The sequence below is a fragment of the Marmota monax genome, unplaced genomic scaffold, assembly GCF_021218885.2.
Source record: "Marmota monax isolate L192 unplaced genomic scaffold, Marmota_monax_Labrador192_F-V1.1 WCK01_AAM20220418_F8-fsc00076, whole genome shotgun sequence".
Taxonomy (NCBI): Eukaryota; Metazoa; Chordata; class Mammalia; order Rodentia; family Sciuridae; genus Marmota; species Marmota monax.
Genome location: NW_026692843.1, coordinates 8,944,395 through 8,970,317, shown reverse-complemented (window position 1 = coordinate 8,970,317; position 25,923 = coordinate 8,944,395). Strand labels below are relative to the sequence as shown.

The 25,923-nt window shown below is 50.2% G+C and overlaps 2 protein-coding genes and 1 long non-coding RNA gene across 4 annotated transcripts; 2 read left to right on the top strand and 1 right to left on the bottom strand.

The window, feature by feature from the left end:
* Positions 1 to 1,023: 1,023 nt before the first annotated feature.
* Paox (polyamine oxidase) lies at positions 1,024 to 9,610 on the bottom strand. 2 transcript variants are annotated; one of them, XM_046448728.2, is made up of 7 exons: positions 9,281 to 9,610; positions 8,347 to 8,833; positions 7,455 to 7,654; positions 5,332 to 5,584; positions 3,519 to 3,631; positions 2,642 to 2,799; positions 1,024 to 1,392 (listed from the first exon to the last, which is right to left on the bottom strand). In XM_046448728.2, exons 1-7 carry the CDS (start codon positions 9,459 to 9,461, stop codon positions 1,249 to 1,251), a joined length of 1,536 nt encoding a protein of 511 aa, XP_046304684.1. In that variant the 5' UTR covers positions 9,462 to 9,610; the 3' UTR covers positions 1,024 to 1,248. The 2 variants fall into 2 exon arrangements, with proteins under 2 accessions (XP_046304684.1, XP_046304683.1); XM_046448727.2 differs by having other exon boundaries at positions 3,519 to 3,634; positions 9,281 to 9,602.
* LOC124095552 (uncharacterized) lies at positions 1,388 to 4,509 on the top strand. Its single transcript, XR_006852520.2, has 2 exons — positions 1,388 to 1,733; positions 3,471 to 4,509. It is a non-coding gene; the product is annotated as an uncharacterized LOC124095552 (long non-coding RNA).
* Positions 9,611 to 16,284: 6,674 nt separating the features above from the next.
* On the top strand, positions 16,285 to 24,317 carry Echs1 (enoyl-CoA hydratase, short chain 1). The gene is made up of 8 exons (XM_046448718.2): positions 16,285 to 16,442; positions 17,943 to 18,140; positions 18,559 to 18,686; positions 19,247 to 19,346; positions 20,333 to 20,437; positions 20,822 to 20,941; positions 22,096 to 22,163; positions 23,826 to 24,317. Exons 1-8 carry the CDS (start codon positions 16,355 to 16,357, stop codon positions 23,889 to 23,891), a joined length of 873 nt encoding a protein of 290 aa, XP_046304674.1. The 5' UTR covers positions 16,285 to 16,354; the 3' UTR covers positions 23,892 to 24,317.
* The last annotated feature ends 1,606 nt before the right edge of the window (positions 24,318 to 25,923 follow it).

The following is a 25,923-nucleotide window of genomic DNA, read 5'->3' as shown; positions in this document are numbered from 1 at the left end:
GCATTCAGAGCCTCTCTTTCCTACAAAGAGGGGGAAGCCTGGGTCTGTGAAAACAGAAATGTTTCCTCAAGGCATGTGAATTGATGAAACTTCAAAATCAACAATGAAGATCTTTGCCCTTGAAGAAAGCTGCACTTTCATATCCTGGGACCATAAACTATAACAAAGCGTTGTTGAATGTTTCTCACACCAGTCTGATTGGCAGGTGCCTCATGCAGCACAAGGCAGCAAGGACTCTACAAAGCACTGGATATGACATGCTATGGGGGGAGCCTGAGTAGTCTCTGGGCCATCTAGGGGTCACGGCACGCCCTGGAGGACTGACAAACCTAGACATGAAGTATGAGAAAGGAAGGGCCAGGCAGAGCTGAGCTGGGCTGCAGAGGTAAGGGCATGAGCCTGGCAGCTCTGGAGGGGTGTGGCCTTGAGACCTTCCTTCCAGATTCTGAAACCAAATGGGGATGGACAGACTGTCCTGAGGTACCTAGGCCAGGAGCTCCCCACACAAGCCCTCCAGCAGCCCCCCAGCCTGTGGGGGTGGGTAGCAGACTTCTGATGTTCTTGTGCCTCCCTACAAAGTGCCCCCCCAGCTATACCCACCTGCCCTCTGGCCATAGTGCTCCAGGAGAAATGTCAAGAGCCCATGGTAGCTCTGGTGCAGGGTAGTTACTCAGTCTGAGCTTTCTGTCTCTTCTGCATGGCTTATCCCCTAGAGCTGCTATAAGGATGCAGTAAGACCAAATAGAAAGCACCCAGCAGATCCACGCCAGCACTGCCTGGCTCCCCAATAAGATGGGGTGGCTCGCCAACCACACTGTGGTCCCAGACTGCAGCAATGGGAACTTGGGGAGCACCTTAAGATGCCAGGGATCAGGGGCCAGGGGCAAGGGTACCCAGGGACAGAGTACACACTAGGGGCACAAAGGGTGAAGACATGGCCCCAACCTGGCCTGCAGCACAGCAAGAACAAAGGTGGCAGTTTCTGCAGCCCCAGGTACAAGGACAACTCTAGACAAAAGGAGGTGGCATTAACTGCTTTATGTACATAGCATCCCCACTAGCAGTGGCATCCAGCGACTTCCAGATCAGTCCAAGCTCAATCCTGGCAGGTTCCAGTGACAGACATAAGAAATGAGGTGACCCAGTTATCCAAAAAGGACTGTCAGTGAGGTCCTGGAATCTCAAGCCAGACTGAAAGAAGGCAGGTCCCAGCATCCCCCAAGGGAGCAACCCAGGTAGAAACCGAGCTCAGAGCCGGGGCCGGGGCTGCTGGGACTGCAGGTCCCACAGACCAATGAGGCGATCAGCCTCCCTCCAGCCAGACAGCAGGGCCCCATGCGTTGTAGAGTAAAACGTCCGATGTGTGGCTTCCCCTGCAAACAGGATCTGGAGCTGCAGAAAAGGGTCAGGGTTGGATGCAATTGAGACAGCTGACACAGAGACAGAAAACAGAGCCCCATGCTCACCTATTCACTCCCAAGACTGGCAGGAGACCTCATGCCTGGACTGTGCAGGTGTGAATAGCACCTGGAGAAACCAAGCTGTGAGGCAGTAAACAGTGACCTCTCCAGAACTGCTGAGTCCCCCAGGAGGATGAGGAGAGACTCCAGAGCCAGGCAGACAGAGAAGTAGACAAAAGCTAGAGCCTATGAGCTGGGCAGAAGCTGACCAATAAGTGACTTGGCCAATAAATGAGCTGAAAAAAGATCATAAGATGACTGGAAGACTGAATGGTGAGTACTGGATGATGCTCAGGAGTGTTTCTTTTTTAGTGTCGTAATAGTACAGCTACATATGTTTGCTGGGCTTTTTGTTGTGGTTATGGTTTTGTAGTGCTAGGATTAGAACCCAGGGCCTCGTGCACACCAGGCAAATGCTCTACACTGAGCTGCACCCGACCATACTTTTAGAGTGTCCTTATTGTTTAGAGTTACACACAATATATGTGCGTATGACCATGCTCAGAAACCATGGGTCGGGAGGCTGCCGAGGACAGGGTAGGCCCCTGCAAGCTTCTGCCTACTTTTGTATACATTTGATGTTTTCCATGATTTTTTTTATAGTGGTAGATGGACAGCATACCTCTATTTTATTTATTTTTATGTAGTGCTGAGGATTGAACCCAGTGCCTCATAAATGCTAGGCAAGTGCTCTGCCACTGAGATACAGCCCCAGGCCCTCCACAATTTTTTTTTTTTCTTTTTTTGAAAGTGATAATATAAACATGTGCTTTACAGAGAGAGTAAATTTAGAGATCAAGTCAGCTGAGGGGCTGAGGATGTAGCTAGGGGTAGAGACTTGCCTAGCGTGCATGGGACTATGAGTTTATCCCTGCACCACAAAAAAGAATAAAAAAATTGTTTGAAAGAATAGTCTGGGTAGGGGATGAGTTGCCCATCAGCTACTTTTGTTTCACTTTGTTAGCCAGTATTGTAGAATTATGACTCTTGAAGCTATTTGCATATATAGTTTTGATATAACCAATGTACTTTTAAATTAACTTTTAATTTTGAAAAGAAAATGGCTGAGTCTGGAGGTCCAGCCCTACCCACCACTCACTCGTACTCCAGTGCCTCTGGGTCTTCACAGGAACTAGATCTGCAGTGGGATGCTGGTACCCCACCAGGGCCTGCCATCATACCTGGGTGCTGGAGTCGTCCACAGGGAGAGGCTGGGCCAGCTGGTCTATGTCATCTCCAGTGCTGCCCACGGCCACGTAGCTGTAGGAGCCCCGGGTGTATGGGGCACTGTGCCAGCAAGACCTCAGCACACTCTTAGGCGCAGGCAGCTGTGGGTTTCCTGAACCAGAGATGTAGCATGTCAACCTGGAACCCTCAATCATGTGTCTGCAACTGGTATTCATTTTAAAGACTGAGGAATTTAAAGTGAAAGACACTGGCTAGGGAAAAACTGAGCCACCAAGTGCTTTCCTTCTTTCTTTTTCCTGGTGCTGGGGATGGAACCAGGGGTGCTTAATCTTCAGTCCTTTTCATTTTTTATTTTGAGACAGTCTTGCTAAGTTGCTGAGGCTGGCCTTGCTTGAACTTGCAATCCTCCTGCCACAGACTCTAGAGCTGCTGGGACTACAGAGCATGCACCACTGTGTCCAGCTTCAAAACTGTTCCTAAGAGGCTCTTCCCTTCTCAGCTGCTCTGCTAAATGCTGCAAACACAGCCAGGGCCAACAGGCAACACCAGAGGCCAGAGGCCCTGCTAACCAACTGACCCTTGGCTGCCTGAGCAACTTTTCTGAGCCTCAGCTTCTTCACCTGAAAGTCTCTGTTAAAGGACAAACAGCATTTATTTTGGTGGCAGATTTTAGAAAAAAGAAGTAGTAAGTGTTTATAAAGGCATTTTAGTTCCTCAATGATAAGAATGTTATTGACTCCACCAGTAGGAGCAAGGGCTGTCCTGGAGATGCACAGAGCTGATTTAGTTCTCTGTTCTGAAATGTAAACTTCCTGCCTACAGATTACCCAACAGCACAAGGCAGTAAATCTGCTTTGGCAAGTTAAGCACCTGTCACTCTCCGGAGCACTTGGGTTAGAGAGAGAAGTACTTCTTCATCAGACAGAGTCTCCATAAACTCAGACTCCAGGCCAGCAATGAAGCCGCAGAGCACGTGCACAGACCTGCTGGAAAGAGACCATAGAAGAGCCACAGCTAGCCCAGCTCTGCTGTCCCTCTGCAAGGACCCACACTCTGTGGGCCCCACCACACCCACACAGTGTCCCAGAGCTTTCCAGGACAGCGCTCTAAGGGTCCGAGCAACTGCATAACACCAAGATGATGTTTGCTGCTCCAGCCATCATTTGCAAGATGTGCACTGGCAGTGACGTGTCGCGAGGTGCGGGGCGCTGTGAGCATGGCCATACACATGTGCAGTGAACAGTGCTGACTATGCTGGCTTCACTCGGAGTCCTCACCAAGAGACTTTTCTGAGATTGGTGGTGACAGGGTTTCACGGGTGCTAGGCAAGCCTTCTACCATTGTGCCACATGCCCAGCCCCAAACTTTTTCTTATTATATAACAAAATGTGTCAACATTTGGAAGATTGCAAGAACCAATATTTTCTGAATGACCAAAATCAGAGATAGGTGAAGGATCCATTCAAAGTGCCAGACAGACGAATGGACTTCAGTGGAACAAAGTGCAACGTCCCTGGATATGGCCTCAGACTCCACACCTGGCCCTCAAGAACCACCACATGTTGAGCGGTACAGCTGTCTGAAAGCTGTGTCTCACTACTCCCTCCTTCCAGCTGCAAGTCTGTGTAGCTCGGCCCTCTTCCTGTCCACCAAAACAAAACACCGCTGCAGGGTAAACTCAGCAGCAGCTTTGAGAACCAGCAGCTCTGGAGCCAGACTCCAAGAGATCTGCAGACAAGCAAACTCCACCACCCTTCTCATCAAATTTGTTTGAGAAATATAGTTATTTTTAATTGTGAAATGCTACTAATGCTATGGAATAGGTTTATTACTGTCATCTTAAATAAGACTTATCTTTAAATTTCTGAGTTTCAGTTTCTCACATGGTAAGTGCAGACATGATCCCCATAGTTGAAAGCTCTTGAGATCCTCACCACTTTATAAAGGGATCCTGGCCACAAGTCTGAGAGCCACACATCATCTGCCACACTGGTTTCTAAACTCTGGAAAGTAAGTTTTCTCTTCAATGAGAGGGGATAGTGGAAGGGCTGCTCAGAGGCCACGCCTCCTGCTCCCATCTGAGTCCCTAGTCTTTCATGCTGGAAATAAGGTCCTTGAGTATAATATAAACTTCTCTTTGCCACAAGACCACAGAACACTGCCTGTTCTGTCTCACCGTGAAAGTGTGAGCCCCACCCTCTGATCATGCCTGATGCTACTTCCTGAATTAGCACCAGCTAAATATGTTATGCTGCTGGACCATGAAGTCAAGCCTTCCCCTATGGTGCTTGATCCATTACTTATAAGTATTCAGTAATTGCATCCCCTTCAAGTATCATCTCTCCCCAAAAATGAACAGACCCATATTTCAAATTTCTTCTGCATCAACAAGTCCCAGTTTCCTACAGAATCCCAGTAAGTGCAATGGAATCGAACATTCCTTCAATCCACCAGCACATTCTGGCCCTTTGAGACACTGATAACCTGTGTGCAGTTAACCTCCATCTGTCCCTGCAGGAGTCAGGCCCAGGATGTCAGTAGTCAGCCCCTTAGAGGCTCATGCCCCCCTCACCCATTAAGCCCTCAGAAATGGCTGGCAGTGAGCCCCACATGTTGTTTTCTCAAGCAGACAGACCTAATGAATGGGCCAGCCTCCCTCAGAGCACTTAGGACACAGACATACCCGAAGGGTGGCAGGACCAAGAAGCCAATGAGCTTCTTGAACCAAGCATCCTGCATTGAGGGAGCTGTGTCCTGAAGGGGTGATGTGTCCTCCCATACCACCTGGATGAGCTGGCAGTCGGGCTCCCAGAAGGGCTCCTCAAACTCCAGGAAGATTTTGTTGTTGGTCCCAAAGCCTATTTTCCTGATTGCTTCTGCTTTCTCAGCAGGCAGTGGAGGATCAAAGAAGGTATTCTGTTGTTCTTTGAGAAAACCTGGAATTCAGAATTAGATGTGATTCACACCACATAGTTCTGAAACTAGAATTTGTGCCAACAAGATCCCAGCCTGAATGACAGTGAGGCATCTAAACATGCCACATGTTCATTCAGGACCCTGGGGACACAGAGATGAGGCTGGCCCTGCCCACTGGGACTCTAAAGGAACACTACAGGCCCAGTGGCCACCACTGGTCATGTGGAGCAGTTTGCATGAGGGAACCCACACACTGCTTTGCAAGAAAGCTCATTCCTAAGCCTTCTGTCTCTCCGCTCTGTGGCTTGAGATCAGTTAAACATATAGGCCCATACCACATCAGAAGCTATATAAAAATTAGTCTGCATGGCAAAAATGTAACTTCAGTCCAGAGATAGACAAGAGGATGAACAACAAACAATAGCATAGTCAAATGAGGTGATGGAACATATGCAGCATGTGACGGCAAGCCAATTTCCCAAAGTCAGCGAGGAAAGGAGGAACGACCAGCAGCAAACAGCAAGGTCATCAACAGGCAGTGAACGGGGACAGGGCTCCCTTGCGTGGTCATGGGGACACAGGTGGGGTCACCCTGTCCAGATCTTCAGCCAGCAACTCCCGGCTGGAATCTACTTTCATACCAGCCACTCAGTCTCCAATGCACACAGACACTGGTGACACAGGCAGTGAGGACCACTGCACGTCCATCACTATGATTAACTACCATGTGGTTAAAAGCAGACATAAGCCTGGAGCACTGCCTTGTGAACAATGTGGACACCAGGGTCAGGTCAATCTACTGACCACATACCCAGGGTTCAGCCCTAGCAGCTTGGTTAGCATGAACTGCAGACGTACATAAATTAAGCCATAGGTGTTCAACAAAAAGGACTCATAACAGATCCATGCATGCTGATTTGGAGACATAGAAAGCTCTGTTAAAAACAAAGGAAGCTGTGGCTGGGGTTATGGCTCAGTGGTAGAGCACTTGCCTAGCATTTGTGAGACACTGAAGTCGATACTCAGCACCACATATAAATAAATAAATAATAAAAGTACATCAACAACTAAAAAAATATTTTTTAATAAAAAAGGGAAGCAGAGCAGATGCTAATATGCCCAGTATGATTCCACTTGTGAGAACAGCACAGTCTTGTCCATCCCGGGCACACAGCATGGCAGCTGCAGCCACCTCAGGGCTCTCATCTCACACCCTCGACCAAACCTAGACTCCCACGTCAGCTCTGGCACTCGCCATGCCTTGAGCAATCAAGTGACTGCTCGCATCACCTGCGTGTTCAAAGCTGTCCAACAGCAGGGAGTGGCAGACACTTCCTGAAGCTGCTCTAAGGAATAAAACACCCAACAGAAACACAGATCCATGGGTTTGACACACACACAAAGCCCAAGTCCAGTCCACAGCAATTACGCTGGCCACTCCACCTTCAGCCAGCCCCACTGCTATCAAATGGCCAAACAACTTTGGCTCACACACTTAGGTGTAAAGTACCAGATCTGGAATTGGGCAGATTGGGCAGATCCTTGGGCCCAAGGATCCCCACAGGACCTAATCTGCAGATCAGATTCTTCCTGCCCTTTCCTCCCCAAGAAAGCGAAACTTCACAACGCACTTCCAGCCTTTCCAATCCACCACCCCCACCCCCGCCCGGCCCACCAAACAAGCAGAGCATACTTTTACTTGCATTTTCTTACTGTGAAACCCTTAACCCAAAGCAGGCAATTGCTACAAACATGAGAGTGGTTCCTGCCGTCTATCCAAACATTATCAGAGTAAGAATGGGAGCCCACAGCCCAGCAAACATCCCAGAGCTTATGCAGCCTGAGGCCATTGTACCAGGGAGGGGTATTGGGACTGAAAGTGGACTCTACCTAAGGGAACGGTGACAATGACGTGATGTGCTGGAAGGCGGCTGCCATCCTCACACTCCACCAACACAGGAAAGGCCTCCCCAGGAAATGTGCCCTCCCGGAAGGACCCGTTCCAGTGAATAGTCTTCACAGGCATGTTGAAAATCATCACGTCCTTCGGCAAGGAGGCCATGATGCAGTTGGTAAGTTCCTGGTAGCCCCTAGGAGAGATAGATGTCAGAATTGCTTAAGAGAACCATAAGTCTGATGGAAATAAGACCTCCAAGCTCCCACAGATGTCAAACGGAGCACCACTCCCAGCCAGGCACGGGGAGGTAGGTGCAGAGTCTGCTCAGAAGTGGGGAGCAGCTCCTGTGGTTTTCCTGTCAGCCACAGGAATATTAACACCACCTTCCTGAGATAATGGACACAAAGCTGTCCAGGTAAGCATGGAGAACCAGGGCTCCCTCCTAACCACCCAAGACTTCTGTGTCTGCACATTTCTTGAGTCACAAATGCCCATCTCCTGGGCAGAAGCCTCAGGGCTGACTTCTGAGAGTCCAATGGATCACACCTGCAAAGCCACCCTGTCACAGGGGAGAGGCCTGCCTGGCACTCTGCAGCTGAAGCCCCTCTGGTAGCACTTTGTACTTAAGAGGCCTCAGGGACAGGAGAGAGAAGGCATTCCAACATATCTTTCCTCTCCCAGTTGTGCTTTTGAAAAATAACTCTCTTTTGCTTAAGTAAACAAAGCTAGGAAAAATAGTGACTGGTTTTTCTGAATGGGAAGGGCAAATGTCTCTAGTCTTCCCCCACCTCCTCTGCCTCTCAAAGTCAGAGAACAGAGTCCAGCCAGCCCCTTGGCCCTGGGGTGTACAGAGGGCTTTCTGGGGAGACAGGGCCACATCCATACCCAGAGAAGGTGCAATCCAGCCCTGGCAGCACGGTGTACTCTCCAAAGGGCGCAAGGGCCACCAGGTCCATGCTATGGGTGCCACTCAAGCAGCACTCCACGTGGAAGAAGGTGTTCAGGATGGCCAACTTGAGCTTCCTGGTCTCCTCATTCTCTGTCCAGCCGGTTACCTGCTGGCTGATCTCCTTTTTGAGGTACTCCCCAACGCTGGGCACTGGGGTCTCAGTTGCATGAAGGAACTCCCGGGTCTGGTCTATCAGCCCGTAAAACAGACTGGCCATCTCTGCCACCAGCTCAAGGCTCACACGTGCCCCGGAGCTAGTACAGCACACAGAAGGCAGGCCTACATGCCCACCTGTCTCCACCAGCTGGTTCTCCTTGGACAACTCCTTCTCCCCTAGGAGACCATACTCAGCAGCCAGCTGGAAGACAGGGTTGCCCTGGGAGGGCCCATGGATCCAGTGTGCACCCACCTCCACCACGCCACCTGGGGGCAGAGGAAATGCCATTTGGAGGTCCCCTCTTCAGAAAGGTCACCCCAGCCCTCCCCTTCCCAAGCATGCTCTGAAGACCAACTTGAAGGCCACGCTTCCCATGACAGCCATGATTTTGTCCTCGAGGGCCAGGTAGTTCCCATTGGCTGGACTCTGACAGACCTGGCTTAAGGGGATCACCCAGGAGAGGTGCTGGCCTGCACCTGCCTCAGCAGGGCACTTACAGGAAAGACTTGGAGGGAAAGAGAGGGTGCCTGGAACGACCCTGGGCTGGAGCGGCCAGACGCCTCCTGACTAGCTTTGGGTCATGTTTCGCGCCCAGAGAGCTTGGGCTGTGTGGGTGGGGCTACCGGCCTGACGCCCTCGTGCCCTGGTAGAGTGGACTGGGCTCCGGAGCGGGGATCAGGAAGGGGTTCCGCGAAAGGGTCCGAGGCGGTTACCGAAGCGGCGTTCCGAGCGGATGCGACCCCCGGCGCAGGCCGTGGCTTCCAGGACCCGCAGATGCTGGGCGGCCGGGTGGCGGCAGAGCCTCTGTGCGGCTCCGAGCCCCGCGATGCCGCCGCCCACCACCAGCACCCGCCGGCCGCCCGAGGCCTCCGCGCCATCGCCGCCTGACGCCATGGCTCGTGCTGGCGTCCAGCCGCGGGACCTGAGGCCGGAGGCCGGGTTTGGTGAGAATGGGGGGGCGGGGCCTGAGGGCCGGGTGAGGCCTGGTGAGGATGAGGCGGTCGAGGGCGGGGCCTGAGGACGGGGCGGGGCCTAATGAGGCGGAGCCTGAGGGCTGGGGCCCTGCGGGGAGAAAAGGGAGGGGGTGAGTGGGGCAGGGGCAGAGGTCAGCGGGTGGAGGGCGCACCGTGTGACACTAGCCTCTCCTGCCTCCGCTAGCCTCCCAGTTACGCCTGCCACCCTAGAGAACTGGACACTAGGGGCGCCTTTCTGCTGGCCAGTTTCGGCGGCGCACTTGGGTGGGTCATTCGGCGCCTGGAGCTGAGGGCAGGAGAACGGGGGTTTGGAGTGTGACCCCCCGCTGCCGAGAGGTGTGGGCGAGTGTCGGCAACTCACCAGTGTCTAGCCGGATAAGCACTTCCTGGTTCAACTAAGTAGCCAGCGCAGTCACCCAGGGCCCCTTTCACAGGCGCCGTGGAGTCAGTTTAGGAATCCAAGAACGGGTCTGTGGGTGCCTGGAGTGAGGCTGAGAGATCTCCCCTGGAAGCTGTGAGATAGCCCGGGCAGGGACGGTGTGTGTGTGTGTGTGTGCGCGCGCGCGCTTTCTTGTTTACCTGGGTTACCTCCTGATAATCCCATTGTAAACTGAAAATATCGCAAGCTAAAATGCATTTAATTCCTTCAACTAGGAACATCATAGCTTAGCTGCGCAGTATGCTACAGCATTGGCTGTTTATCCCCTGCATCGTGGCTCTCAGAGAGCAAGATAGTCCTACATTCTCCAAGCCGAAGAAAACATCAGAATTCAAAATTCAGCTTCTACTGTTGCTTTTACACCATTGTAAAGTCTAAAGACAATAAGTCAAACCACACTAAGTAAGGGTCCTCTATAAGTCACACGTCTGTGCATAGATAGGATGTGATAAAGGTTAAGTGCAAAGTTCAACATTAACAAAGGACACGTGGAGAAAAGTCTCTTAGTCTCTCCTCTCCTCCTCCTGGGCTTCTCTCCAAGGAAGTTGACTGCGTATTCAGCCAGGGTCCCAATTCAATTGGGTAGTTCTCCACTGCAATGCAGTCCAAGGAGCTGGAGGCCTTGAACTTCCCTGAACACCCAGGGGCACCAAGTTTCAGCCATACACAGGGCCTAGGAAGAAACACCCCCCAATCCTTGCAGTCATCTGTAGCTGCTTGTTTCTCTGGGGTGAGGACAGCCAGGGACCCAGGCCATTCCAGGCTGGGGTTTGCCCTCCCCTCCTATTGCTTCTCTGGCATTCTGGGAAACTACATGCTCCACCTCCAGCGCAGATGTCCAGACAGTGGTAGACTTTGTTACAGTGCAGCTGACCCTTGAACAATGGAAGTTTGAGCTTGGAGGGTCCTATATTTGGATATATTCTTTCTCTCTCTTCTCTCTCTCTCTCATTATTTTTTTTTAATTTTTCAAGAGTTAACACAATTTGAAAAAACTCATAGAGATAAACCTTATAGCCTAGAAATACCAAGAAGAAGAAGAAAAATGTAGGCATAAAATAAAGGCACAAAGTCTATATAGACAAGTGCCTATTATATCATTTACTAACATAACCATACACAAATCTATTTTTTAAAAAATTAAAAATTGTCAAAACTCACACAAATACAGGTCAAGCATGGAACCATTTGCAATTCAAAGAAATGTAAACAGAAATGCAGAGGTAAATCTTAACTACATGAAAGGGACTGTCTTGTCTACTGCACTGCTGTTAACAATTTCACAGCAACCTTGTTGCTTTTGGATGCAGATACTCAAGGTCTCTGCTGAGCAGTTTGTCTCTGGTAAATTTCCTATCCCAGTAAAAAGCCATCTCAAGTATGCTTCTTGTATGCTTTCATCATATATGATATATACAATATATAATATGGGTTAATTGGCTGCAATGTTTTCTATCAGAAGCAGATTATTATCAGTTCAGTTTGAGGAAGTCAAAAGTTACATGTGGATTTTTGACTATGAGATGGGTCAGGCCCCTACCAATTCCCTTGTTCAAAGGTCAGCTGTTTTCCACTGCCCCCTCACTCCCAGCCCACCTCCCCTCCTCTCCACCCTATGACTTGGGGCAGGGCCAAAGCTTGCTCCCAACCCCTGAAGCCTCTGCAGTCCTACAGGCACCTGGAATGAACTGAAGGGTTTGCACATAGATGGCAGGGAGGAAGAGGAACTAGGATGGGTATGGGGCTGATTTTTTTTCAATATTTTAGGTGCACAATATCTTTATTTTATTTTTGTTTGTGGTGCTGGGAATCAAACCCAGTGCCTCACATGTGCTAGGCAAGTGCTCTACCACTGAGCCAGAACCCCAACCCCTGGGACTGACTTGGGAGTTAAACTTGGAAGTTCAACTACTTAATGAACCAATGATATTTGCAGTGGGAACAGTGTGTACTGTTCACCAGATTCACCCAGTGCCAGGATGTGCCAGAGACTCTCTTAAAAGTAGCTAAGATTCTACAGTAGCCCTGGGACAGGTCCCAGGTCAGCAAAGTTGCCTCCCAACTGCAGGTACAGACATACCCCACACACCCCTTTTAAGACACATCCTTGCTTTACCTGGGGAAGACTGACAAGGAGAGAGCCAATGGCCACTAGAAGCAGAAGACAAGCTGGGCTGGTGACACACATCTGTAATGGAAGCTACTCCAAAGGCTGAGGCAAGAAGATTGCAAGTGCAAGGCCAGCCTGGGCAATTTAACATAAAAAGAGCAAAAACATAAAAAGTGCTGAGGATACAGCTGAGTGGTATGGCACTTTTCTAGCACATGTGCGTCCCTGGGTTTAATCCGCAGTACTGAAAGAAGGAGGAGAAGAAGACTGTTTGGGGTGTAACCACTGTAGCTCTAGTGTCACTTGTTTCTCCTAGGTAGGGTTGATCTCCCTTAGAGGGGACTTGGTCCTCTCCCCAACCCAATGCTGTCTGAAGCAAAGCACTAGCTCTACCTCCCTCCACACACAGGTTGTCTACAGGCTTGAGCTGGGAGATGAAGATCCAGCTGAGCTGAAACCCAATGGTCTCATGTGTTGCTATGGTTCAGAACACCCAGTGCCCAACCTCTGTCCTTAGCAGAATAAAATCCAAATTGGCAAAAGCCTTAGGTCGCATGCATATGCCCAAAGTGAGGGCTGATTCCCTAACTGACTTTCTGAAATTGAGCTGCAAGTTAGGCAGCATGGCCCAGCTCCCCACCCTCTGTATGGACACTGTGTGTGCCATGTTGGACTCCTGTGTGTCCTACACTAGTGTTGGTCTCATGGCTCCAGGCAGATGGCCACATCAGATCTTTGGCCCACCCTGGGGTCTGTGGTAGTGCTTCATAGCTGCTGCCATGTTTTCAGGGTTGCAAAGTCCTTGTCCCATTCTATAATGCCTGTCTCATGTTTCCAGCTTTCTGGACCCTATCCAGTCTGCCACTGGCCAGCCTTTGTTGGAAGCCAATCTGTAATGGGCAGTAGTCAAAGAATAAGTGATGCTCAGTCCCCTGGTGCCTCGCATCACCTCCCCTTGAGGCAGCCCCTCAATGTCAAATCAGCAAATTTATACCTCTCAGCCCAGTCCATCATCCTGGCCAGCCCTTCTCTGGTTAAAGATCAGAATGATAAAGGATCTCAACCTCCCCACCAAAAGTCTAGATTCTGCTCTGACCACCCCTGGTCTTGGGGCCAGCCTCCTGGCATACCCTCCTAGTAAGAATCCAGCCATGAATGACCTGAAGTGTTCAAATTTATTTCTGGCTCAGTCGCTAGACTCCTCTGTCAATCATGAAGCTGCAGCATGAAGACAAGGACCACTTGCCTGGGAACACTTCTGGTTAACCTCACAGCAGCCTAAGGGTAGAAACCCCCTGTCCCCCTTCCATACACCCCACACCTAGGCTGGAGACCTGATGGGGTGAGGGTGATAGGAGAAAGGGCACCTGGCCTGGAACAGGTGCCCTTATGGCTATGGAGAGGACACCAACTCCAATGCAGGGGATGAGACCACCATGGACCCCAAGAGGTGCAGGGTGGGGATGATCACTGTTCTTCTTATCCTCTAGGCACTGTGACCTGCACCTTGGTCATTCACCCAGCCCCACATCCTCTGAAATAGAAAGCTCACCAATCTGCATCCTGCTGGTCTAGGCCACCAGCTATAGCACACAAGTTCACCTTGTGTCAACCAATGGGGACAAAGTCAGTGCTTCTCCTGACACTGAGGGCCTTGGTGATGGCTTCACGGTGACACTACCCAGACGGCTTAACCAAATCAGGTTTGTTTCATTTCAAAAAAATAGTTTTATGGACATAGAATTCATGTGCCATATTCTTTGCCCATTCAAGTATACAGTTCAATGATTTTCAGTGTGGAGTTGTGCAGCTCTGACTATGATCAAGTTTAGAATGTCCCCATCACCATAAAAGAGAATACTCCCATCATTAGCAGTTACTCCCATTGCCTACTCCCACCAGCCCCTTGCAACCGCTAATTACTTCCTGTATGCTTTGTTTGTTCTGGATGTTTCACATAAGCAGGATCATACATCAGGTCTTCCTGTCTGGCTTCTTTTACTGACATGCTTTCAAGGTCCACCCACATTGTGGTGTGTATTAGTACTTCATTCCTTTTTATCCCCAGTATTCCAGTGTATATTTGCGGGGGCGGGGGATCCAACACAGGGTCTTGTGGATACTGGACAAGTATTCTATGAATCAACTGCACCCTTGGCCCCCAGGGTATCTTCTAGTATATTTTAATGTGTCAATTGTACAAAACATTCATGAATTGGTGGGCATTTGGATTGTTCCACTTTTTGGCCATTATGAGTAGTGCAGCTATGAATGTTCACTTATATACTCTCATGTGGCCATGTCTTCACTCCTCTTATGCTTGTACCTGGGGTTGGGTTTGCTATTTAACCTTTTTTTTTTGGGGGGGGGGGGGGTACCAGCCCTATTTTTGTGTGTGTTTTATTTAGAGACAAGGTATCACTAAGTTGTTTAGCACCTCACCATTGCTGAGGCTGGTTTTGAACTTGTGATTCTCCTGACTCAGCCTCTGCTGGATTACAGGCATGCGCCACCACGCCCGACTGATGTTAATACCAGACTGCTTTCCAAAGTGGCTGTGCTTAGCACTGGGGGTGTGGCTCAGTGGTTGAGGCCTGCCAGGCTTGTGCAAGGCCTTGGGTTCCATTCCCACCACTGCAAAAAGAGGAGCAAGTGACTGCACCCTTCCACTCGCCAGTAGAGGGCTCTGTCTTCTCCGTATCCTCCCTCATCGGGCATTGTCATCTCTTTATTATAGCCAGCCCAATAGATGTGAAAGCATTTGGCTTGTACCATACCTGTGACAAATGATGTTGAGCATCTTTTCGTGGGCTTTTCAGACACTTTTGTGTCTTTATTGGAGAAATATCTGTTCAATACTTTGTCCTTTTTAGTTGGGTATTCTTTCATTACTGGGTTTGAGAGTTCATTACAAATTCTAGACACAAGACTTTTACCAGGTATAAAACTTGTAAAATGTTTCTCTCATTCTATGGGAGTCTTTCACTATCTTATCTTTTGAAACAAAAAAGGTTTTAGCTTTACTTAAATCCAATTTATATTTCCCTTTGACTATTTGTGCTCTTGTCCCTAAATTCCGTTACAAAAGACAGTAGCCCTGCCCTCAACACCAGCCCTAGGTTGTTAGAAAAACTTCTTCAATGTTTGAGTCATTTCATTTTGGGTCTGTCACATGGTTTAACATTTACTAACCCTTAGTAAAAGTATGTGGGTGATTGGTTTCCGTTAATATGAAGATTTTAAATTTTACCTCAGAAGAAGATTCAAAATTCTTTAATTTTTAAATTCATTTCAAAATAATTGAATAGAATTATTTTCTTGAAAATATCAGTCTTGCTTTTCTGAAAAGTGATCTGAAGGTGATGTCTTTTCTTCACCCTAGCATTTGCAGAATCTATGCAAGAATCAGAGGAAAGAGCCAGGCGGAATGGCACTGGCCTGAATTCCCAGCAGCTCAGGAGGGTAAGGCAGGAGAATCTGGAGTTCAAAGCCTCTGCAACTTATCATGGAGGCCCTAAGAAACTCAGTGAAACCCTGTCTCTAAATAAGACACAAAAAAGGACCGTGGGGGGAGGGTTACTGGGGTTGTGGCTCAGTGGTAGAGCGCTTGCCTCACACATGAGGCACCGGGTTCAATTCTCAGCACCGCATATAAATAAATGAATAAAATAAAGGTTCATCAACACTTAAAAAAACCGCTAGAGATGTGCCTCAGTGGTGCCCCCGAGTTCAGTCCTCGGGAACCAAAAAAAAAAAAAAAAATACAAATGAAGGCCCATTCATACTTGTCTAAATAGTTAAAAGCTATAATTCAGAATTATTGAAATTAATAAAAATCACATCAATTTTAAATTCACTTAAATCCTATCTGGGTCCTGGTCTTGTTCCGCGCCGCGAGCGAGCCTGCTGGGTCTGGACCTACCAGTCGCGGAGCCCCGGTGACGTGCAGCCGCCCGGCGCCACCCAGGGCGCTGCGCGACCGCAGGACCGAGGGCCTCCGGGGCGGGAACAGTGGGCGGGCCTGGGCGGCCCGGAGCCTGGCGAGCGCACCGCCTCCCTCCGCTAGGCCGACCGCGGCTGCAGCCAGGACCCGCCCAGCGCAGCCGGAGGGCAAGGCAGGCGCCCGCACCTCAGGACCGGCGCGTCGGGTGGCCACGGGGCGGGGCCTCGGCTCGCCCCGCCCCGGCCTGGCGCGGCCTCTTCCGCTTCCGGCTGGCCTCTCAGGGCCCAGCGGCTCGCGGGCGGAGCTGGTAGCTTCGGCGCCATGGCCTCCCTCCGCGCCTTACTGCTGGGTGTCCGCAGCCAGCTGCAGCTACCTGCCCGCTGCCCAGCGCTGCGGCCCTTCGCCTCGGGTGAGTGCGGGCCGGGAGGGGGTTCGACGCCCCGATGCCCTCGGCCTGCACCCTCCACTGGATCTTGGACTTCCCCGACTGACCCTGACCCGCACCCCCGACCTTCACTCCCGATCCCCGCCTGACTAGACCACCACTGACCCCGGGCCTCTTCCCCAGACACTTCATTCTGAGTGCCCCCCCAACATCCCATCCCGGCTTGACCCTGGACTCATGACCCGGTCCCAGCCCTTAGCCCCTATCCTGACCCCTACCCACACCCCTCAATTTGATCTCGGACACCCTCATTCCCCTGACCTTGGGCTTCTTTGCCCCTCTCTTGGACCCCCATCCCCACACACCTCCCAAATCTTGGCCCCCAGATTAACCCCAGCTACATCACCCTAACTTTCCTGATCCCGGTGCCTGCAGGTCATGTCCAGACTCTGGGTGGGTCAATACTGTTTTCTCAACTCCTGTACCTAGACTGAAGGCCAAGACCTGTGGCCTACTGGGCACTTGAATGTTGGTTGTGAAATTCCACATGTGTTTAGGTAGCTTTAAGAGCACATGTAGTCCTTTTGAACAAGTCAGCCTGGGAATTGAAAATGCAGGCTTCGCTTGTCTCAGTGCCCCCTGTCCAGGCACGTTCAGTGCCCATTCCTCCCTGAGCCTGCCCTTAAGCTCATCCACTCAGAAAGGCTCATGCTTACATTCAGGCTCCTCCTACAGCCGGCTGTAGAAAGGACAGTCCTATCCTTTACTCCCGCTCCTTCACCTTGGCTGTGCTCTCCTGCATACACCACTGCTCCAGTATTGCAAGGAATTCTTCGCCATACCCCATGCTGGGCTCCTCCCATACCCTGTGGGTCCAACTGACTATCCAGTGGTGGATAGTAGTTGGATGCACCCCCAGTTCTTGCCTGTTCACTTCCGCACCCCAGCCTGGGGTTGGCAGAAATTCCTGGGTTTCTTAATGGCAGACACATTGCTGCTCAACATTCACACCCAAGGACTAGGTGCAGCTCAGTGGTTAAGTACTTACTTAGATGCACAAGACCCTGGCTTCCATCCCCAGCACCACACACACAAAAGGACACTCCAGGATATTTTAGTCATTCACCTGCATGTTCCTGGGACAGGTTCTGTGTACGAGGACTGACCACTCAACATATAGATGCCCCTTATCAGGCTGTCCTTCTCTCTGCTCCCTCCAAGTCTGAGCTAGCTGCCCCTCTGTCCTTTGTCTCTGTCTTCCTCCTGCCAGCCTGTCTACCCTGTATGACCAGAGCCCTGTCCTGCTGTCCTCTGGTGGGCATTCGTTGTGAAAAGGCATTTTCCTCTCCTTGATGCCAGGAAAGACTGACCAGGCATATCAGAGGGGACAGCAGTGTTCTGTGCTGGGGATTTTCTTTAACTTAAGGATTCAAGCAGAGTGGTGGGGGCTGCAGGCTGAGTATCTCTGTGTCCCTACCTTTGACACCTGTGTGACAGAGATCTCCTTTTGCTCTCTTGCCCTAGGGGCTAACTTTGAGTACATCATCACAGAAAAAAAGGGGAAGAATAGCAACGTGGGGTTGATCCGATTGAACCGCCCCAAAGCACTCAACGCCCTTTGCAACGGCTTGATGGAGGAACTCAACCAGGCACTAGAGACCTTTGAGGAAGACCCCACTGTGGGTGCCATCGTGCTTACTGGTGGAGATAAGGCATTTGCAGGTGTGCTGGCAGCAGTGGTGGCAGATGGGAGGGGTGCTTATGGCCTGTGGAAAGTGGCAAGACAGACTGGCCTCTCGGTGTTGGCAGGTGTCTTAGGATCTACCCAAATGAGCTGCTTAGATGAACAGCACTCTTGGATGTTCAAGTGTGTTTCATCAGCAGAAGGCAGCATATTCAGAGCGACTCAGGTCTTTACCAGCCAGATTAAGTGCTGATAAACAAGACTGCCTTCTCTTGAGTCCACCAGGCATCTGTTGCCTGCCCTGTGACCTTTCTGCATTATCTGGTCACAATAGGCATCTCAGTATTGGCTGCTCCTTGCTGTTCCCAGAGCCTGACATAGTCCATGGGATAACTACATGTGGGTTTGGGGTTTATAGGACTGGTGGGATCTTTGCTGCCTCTTTTCCACTCCTAGCTGGAGCTGACATCAAGGAAATGCAGAGCCGGACATTCCAGGACTGTTACTCTAGCAAGTTCTTGAGCCACTGGGACCAGCTAACTCGGGTCAAGAAGCCAGTCATTGCTGCTGTCAATGGTTATGCTGTGAGTGTGGACATCAAGGATCTGCTCCTGGGGTGGTTGATGGGTTCTGCTTGTGAGAGGGAGCATGCAGGATCCTTATCTTAGAAAGGCCTTGCGTGTGGCTTGCAGGCTAGCAATCCCTTTCTGCTGGTAATGCTGAATGAGGAATAGGAATCTTTTGCATCCACTTTGTTTTGTGAATGCTCAGCTACTGGTTCTTTCCAAATGTGTTAATGGATTTTTCTGTATTAATATAATGTAATCAGACCTATGCTGTACCTGCGAAGGCATCACATCCTCTACTGGATGTATCAGGGCCCCTGGCGTGGATTGGGGAAGCCATACAGTCATTTCATATGGTGTAATTTAATGAAGTCCCCTTGCATATGTGCCACGTCCTCCACATCCACATCCTCTGTGGCTGCTTTTGAGCCACTATGGCAGAGCTCAGTGTCCTCAGAACTGAGAACACTTACTGTCCACACTTTACAGAAGAGTCTGCCCTCCCAATGAGTAGAGCGAGCAGACTTTGGTTTTTGGACTGGACTTCCCTGGAAAAACTGCTGAACACTATCTTGCAGCTTGGTGGGGGCTGTGAGCTTGCTATGATGTGTGATATCATCTACGCCGGCGAGAAAGCCCAGTTTGGACAGCCGGAAATCCTTCTGGGGACCATCCCAGGTGAGAACACAGTAGCTTTAGCAGGCACTCTGAAGGTAATTCTTCAAGGCTAGCTATGCCTTGGGGCCTACAGCTTGCATCCAACCAAAAGCCCCAGAAAGACAGCCCCAGGTCTGATTCGTGCTCTATTTGTGGACCAGCACATGAAGAACAGAGTGGACATAACAGCTCAGAACACAGCTTGGTTCCTGTGGTTACAACCATATCCCACTTCTGGTGACATCAGATCACGTGACTCTGGCCCCCAGCCACAGTGGTTCTTTCCTGCTTGTAATCCATACTTGAGGCGGATCCCTATAGGTTAGAAACCTTGGAAAGAAAACAGTGATCTCGCACTGATGCCAGGAGGTCTGACCAGTGTGACCCCAGCCTGTCCATTCCCATGTCATTGGTTGAGGCAGGTCACATGGCTTTACCAAGTTCAGCACATGCAGGTGTCTAGATCCCCATCATCCCCTGCCTAGGAGGGAGCTGGGGTATTGGGCAAAGAGCAACTCTATCTATGTGCAGGGGTCCACTGGTAGATCTGGGGGTGGGAGCAGACCTCAGGGGGATCAGGCATACTCCCAAGAGCCTTCCACTGCCCTTTGGGTTCAGCCAGGCAGTTTCTGAGGTTTTGTGCTACAAGGTTCATGAATTTTCAGGGTCTGTCTTGGATAGGGCAGCAATTGCTAAGGATCTAGCACATGGAGTGAGGGAAAGCTGGAAGTTCCTAGAATGTTGGTAAAAACCTGAGGAGAATCCACTATCCTAAAATTGGGGGCCTGAGCTTGGAAAGGGGCCTGCCCTGAGGTTCTGAGCCCTTTTTGTTCCACCTGCTGACCACTTGGTTCTGCCTGACCCCTGGCTAGAACTCATCTTAGGCCTTATCTTCAGCATAGACTGGTAAGCAGTATGTCTGTGGTTTCTTCTCTCTCTCTCTTTTTTTTTTTTTTGACCTCATGTGTCATGTAGCCAGCTACAATACGCAATCTCTATCCCTGCAGGTGCAGGGGGCACTCAGAGACTTACCCGTGCAGTCGGCAAGTCCCTGGCAATGGAGATGGTCCTCACTGGTGACCGCATCTCAGCTCAGGATGCCAAGCAAGCAGGTGATGCAGGTCTACCCTCGGGAGCTGGGTAGAGATTGGCCCAGGTGTCCTGGGGGTAATTGGCACCAGAGCTTTTAGATCCTGAGAATCTGGGAGGTTGACTATTTTGGGGTTTAGATCTTGAAATATTCTATGTTCAAGAGAGTGACAACATACTCTCAGGTTGAGGAGGAATAGCACAGCATCCCATTTCCTATAGAACCAAATAGGCTGTGGGAATCTAGACCCTTGCAGGCCAGCCCTTTCCCTGCCATTGGTGGCCACAGTTCACCTTCCTCCTCTCTCTGCTGTTTGATGCTGTAGGCAGCCTGACTGGGCATCTGTGAACTCGAGCAGTGGACTTGTGCCAGATCTGCACTTCACTTACCTCCTTTTTTGTTGTAGGTCTTGTGAGCAAGATTTTTCCTGTTGAGACACTGGTTGAAGAAGCCATCCAATGTGCAGAAAAAATTGCCAGCAATTCCAAAATTATAGCAGCCATGGCCAAGGAATCTGTGAATGCAGGTAGGTTCTGCAGGAAGAGAGTGAAGGGTCCCAGGCCGTAGCAACGCAGATGTAAGGCTCCACACAGCACAGATCAGCCTGTCCTGGGCAGCAATAGAAGGATTTTCAGGACAGTGATTCTGCCATTAGAGTGCTGACTCCTAGTCTCTCAGGCTGTGGAGATGTTCTGAGTGTACCTTTGTACCAGGGCTCGAGAACTGGGCCAGGCCTGGAAGGTGATGGTGACACAGTGCCAGATATGGAAGGAAGAGGCCAAGAAAGGAGCCTGGTCCCCATGCTCAGCTGGTCTGTGGCTTTCGGGAAGCCCTGTTTTCTCCTCCTGAGCCCAGGCTGCACGGTTCCTCTCAGCACAGGCTGACCCCAAGAGCATCGGTGTGAGCCTCAGGCAGACTTCACACTCTCCTTGGTCTGGACACTTGGTTCTCTCTCTGCTGGCAAAGCAGTCTGACTGCCCTCCACAGAACTGCTTGAACCTGAATGTAACAGTCCATCTTGGCATTCAGAGTGAGACGGCCTCTGCCTCACTATGGTGGCTTGTTAGAGTCAGCCCATCGCAGGAGATGTGGCCCAGGAAGTCCCCCAGCCTCTGTGAACCTGATACCACCTCCAGAGAGAACTTGCCTCCAGGGTTGCTGTTATCCTTAGGCAGATGTGCTAGTTCAAGGAGCAGCCATGTGAGGGTTTGGGGGAGCTGAGACCTTGGGCAGGATCACAGCTGAAGGCACTTCTCTCCAGGTGTTTAGACAGCAGCACACCTGTGTCCTCCACTAAAAAGAAAGGCCTGGAATGAGGCCCAGAGTATACGACACTGCTGGTGTCTGCTCACTCTCTCCTGATTTTCCTCCTTATCGTTTCTCTGTGCTTTGGGTTCCTCGGCCACTCAGATGCACACAGTTGGACAACTTGTCCTTTTGGCTTTCCTTCAGTTTCTTCTGCCACCATTGAGGGACATTCAAAAGACCTGGGAGAGCAGTTTGTTCAGCTGGGGCCGTATGTGCACAGGGAGGCATGAGCTGAACCAGGGGAGGCCTGCACAGAGCTGGGCCTCCTGGCACTACTGAGTCAGGTTTCTATTGGGTCCACAAGCACTACATGGACACTCTGTGTTCCCACATGTAGCATCTGAGTTCATGACCATCGGGTTTCTCTTCTAGCCTTTGAAATGACATTAACAGAAGGAAATAAGTTGGAGAAGAAACTCTTCTATTCGACCTTCGCCACCGTGAGTAAACCGTGTTCTGCTGAGAGTTGAGCGTATTCCACTTACAGGAGCTGCTGGGAATTCTTAAGATTCTATGATTAACTACCATTTCCTTTTGATTGGAACTATTAGAACCCTCTGGCTGGACCAGACTCGTTCTATCACTGGGCCATGTTTTTAGCAAGAAAGTAGAGTGTATGGAGGTTAGAAGAATGGGAATGCTCCAAAAGGCCACTTCCTGTTGCACATCTTAAGCAGCATTCCTAGCTAGGTGGGTGGTGGCACCTGCATCCCAGCTACTCAGGAGGATCACTGGAGTGCTGGGCAATATAGTGAGACCCCTTCTCAAAAAGAAATGGAAGTTTAAAAAATTAAATATAGTTCACTTCACCCATATTTTCCCTGGATCATTCCACTTATTTGGAATGTGATTCAAATGTATTGTAATAACTCTAATCCTACACTTTCAAGCAACATTTCTAGGATTTTTGCCAGTAATTTAAAGGAAAATGTCTTCTAATTGCCATTGTAATTCACCTTTTTTGTTATCAGAAAGTCATATCGAGGTGTTTTATGAAAGATTTAGAATGGTTTTGGAAATGGCTTTTTTTTATGCCTACTTAAACCATCTTTATTTACAAAATACTATCTTAAGAATTATAGTTCCATTGAGCTTTAATTGGAGCCAAAGTATAGTCAATTACTGAAGTAAAAGCAGTTACTTAAAAACTAAAAATGAGAGATAAGTCAAATTACTTTTGAAGAGAGAGCAACAACATCAGGTTTCTTGTTTGGTTCTGGATGTAGAGTGACAGGCTCATTTGCAGGTGGAAGGAACCCTTCAGGGAACTCATTGTACTTTCAGAATGCGGGGGTGGGGGGACAAATTCCAGCTCGTGGGGGAAGGTGTGAGGAAAACCCCTCCCTGCATAGACATTTTGCATTGGAAATGGAATGGGTGGTGGGGCCGGTGGAAAATAATCTCCAGGTTCTCCATATCAGTTTCCTGGGAGAGGTGGAGGAAAAAAAGGTCCTCTTCTCATGAACTGACTCCTTGGGTCGGCTGGAAACAAGGCACCTCTGACTGGAGGGAAAGGTGCCAACACAGAGCCAGGGCCAGTTGCTTGGTTTTCAGCATGGAGAGGTGAATCAGGCACATCGGAATCCCCGAGATCGACTGTGGTCTCCTTTCTACTGGATTGGAAATGGCTTTTTTTTATGGAAAAAGTGAAGGTGTTTGCATGTCTGTGGGTGCACGTGTGTGTGTGTGTGTGTGTGTGTGTGTGTGTGTGTGTATACACACAGCAAAGGAAGAGACAGGTGCAGGGCTCCACTGTGGTCCTGCTTAGTGCCCGACGTATGCTGCGGACACAGACCCTGCCTCTGCTATTTGTGGGCCAGGGTGGCCAGAGGTTACCTCTGAGGCTTTCTGAGGTGTGACTACTCTACACTCACATGGGTAGTTCCTGAGTGACTGTTGCCTGGGGTATAAACCTCCTCTCCAGGCCTAGGCCTATTGGTAAGGAATTCTGTTCTTCCCAGGCTGCAGGTGGGCCTGCTGCAGAATCGCCCTCCCTGCCCCATGAGCATGGACAGCAGACAGGGAGAGAGCAGCAAGAGCAGCCCTGAGACCCCCACAGGTGCCAGGTGATACAGGTGCATGCTGACCTCCCTTTCTTGCAGGATGACCGGAGAGAAGGCATGGATGCATTTGTGGAGAAGAGGAAGGCCAGTTTCAAAGACCACTGAGAAACCAGCTTCCTGGGCCTCAATCCTCATGGAGAGGGAACTGCAGGCCGTCAGCTTAGAAGCAAATAGATCACCATCCTTGAAAAGGTAGCAGAGACCACATAGAGTTCTTGCTGATGGCTATGGAACTGTGGTCATTGCTCAAGCCTTCGCAGCACAGCCAGCCAGTGATTAGCAGGATCAGTCACCTGTGTTCTGACTGGAGCACATTTTCTAAGTCAAAGGTCCTGTTGAGGAACTTCCAGCACGTTCAGCTTTTTCTTCACCTCAGGAGCTGAGGTGCTTGCTTGGCCACCACTGTGCCAACGGGTGGAGGCAGGCGCCGTCTGTCCTGTGCCTGCAGCTGCTGGATGTGGCTGCTCAGAAGGAGATGCTGCTGTTGCTACTTTTGAAAAGAATCATGATTAAAGTGACTATTTCAAATTAGTTCTGCCTTGTAATCATCTCTAGAAGGTGAATATTCTATAAATTAGTGTTGTTTTTTTTTTAACTTTCTTCATTATAAATGAAAGCATTCAAACAAAACAGAAGTCCATAAGGCAAGCAATCCCTATACCACATCCCAGGTGTCTGACTTCTGTGAACACTTGGGTTTGTAGCCTCCTTTAGATTTTTCTATGCCCAGTACCTGCTGGTTCCTGAAGCACAGAGAAGCTGATCTAGGAAGTACTGTCCTGCTTGGTGCTGCTTGCCATGCGAGGCATGGAGACCTAGTCCACAGGGGTGGGAGAGCTACCCTGAGGGATGGGCTTCTATCAGGGTTCCTCTGGTGGCTGCACACTCTGGGAGGATTGACCTTGGCCTGAAGTGCTGTGCAGCTCTGGCACCCAGTAGAGCTCAGTGTGGTGACCTGGTTATTAGAAACCACTGCCCCTGCCGCCAAGCATCCTCTTTATTCCCAGAACACTAAGCTCTCCAAACTGTTCTCAAGCAAGTGTCTATGAGAGTTGACCATCCTGGATGACCTCCCATCCTATATGGTCTGAGGCCTAAGATGACACTGGCTGCCCCAGGTCAGGGGCTCACAAGCCTTAGGGAATCCTGAGACCTGCTAAGGAGAGGCTGAGAAATCTGCATCTCTGCTGATGCACACTGACTTCGGCTTTTGAGGGAAAATCAGTGTAGGCTGGTGCTGTCATGAGCCCCCACAGGTACCCCTTCGGTGCCTGGCTGTGCTGGCTATACACCGGGCAGGACTTTGCCTAAGAGAAGGGGGTCTAAACCTGCCTGGGACTCTAGGGTAAGGAGCACTCACAGTTTATTGAATAGCCAGTATGCACCCCAGGCCACAGGGACCAGCATGGTCATCACACAGTGTGCAGCTAGGCCAAAGCAAATGATGCCTGTCCTATTGGGAACTAGGCCTCGGGCCCCTCATCTCATGGGAAAGCACATGCCCTCCAGCTTGGTGACCATGTCAGAGCACTATATACTGAACCACGGCTAGGAGTAGGAAGGTAGTCTGAAGTATGGTCATGGCTTTAGGCTGGCATAAGCCAGGAGCCTGTGAGGACCAAGCTGGACAAGGGGAGGATCGTCCACACTGAGAACTAAGAACTTTCGCACACCTCAGATGACAGCTCTTGTTCAACTTCATTTATTCAGCACAGCCATGTCTGCATGCAGTGTGGGGACCATGTCCCTTGCAGGTATCAGTTCTGCAATCCCCCCACATCTGCCTGTGTTCTTGTGTGCTGCAACCAGGAATTGATGCAGGAGGAAGGAGCACATCATGGGTTCTGTTGACTCACCCACCAGGGGCAGCACTGAATTCTCACACAGTTCCCCCTTCACACAGGAATGATGTGTTGCTGATAAGCCTCAGGATCTTGAATTCTTTGGCATGTGCTTACTTACAGAAATAGGGCCAAAGGGAATTTGATTCAGGCCAACAGGGCAGAGCAGACTTTCCCTGAGGGCAGGGAGCCAGGGAGGTTGGCCCTGGTGACACCGGATGTGGACTTGCTCATTGACTAAAGCTGAACACACCTGGAGGTTTGTGCTGGGCCACCATCAATCCTAGAGTCTGGAA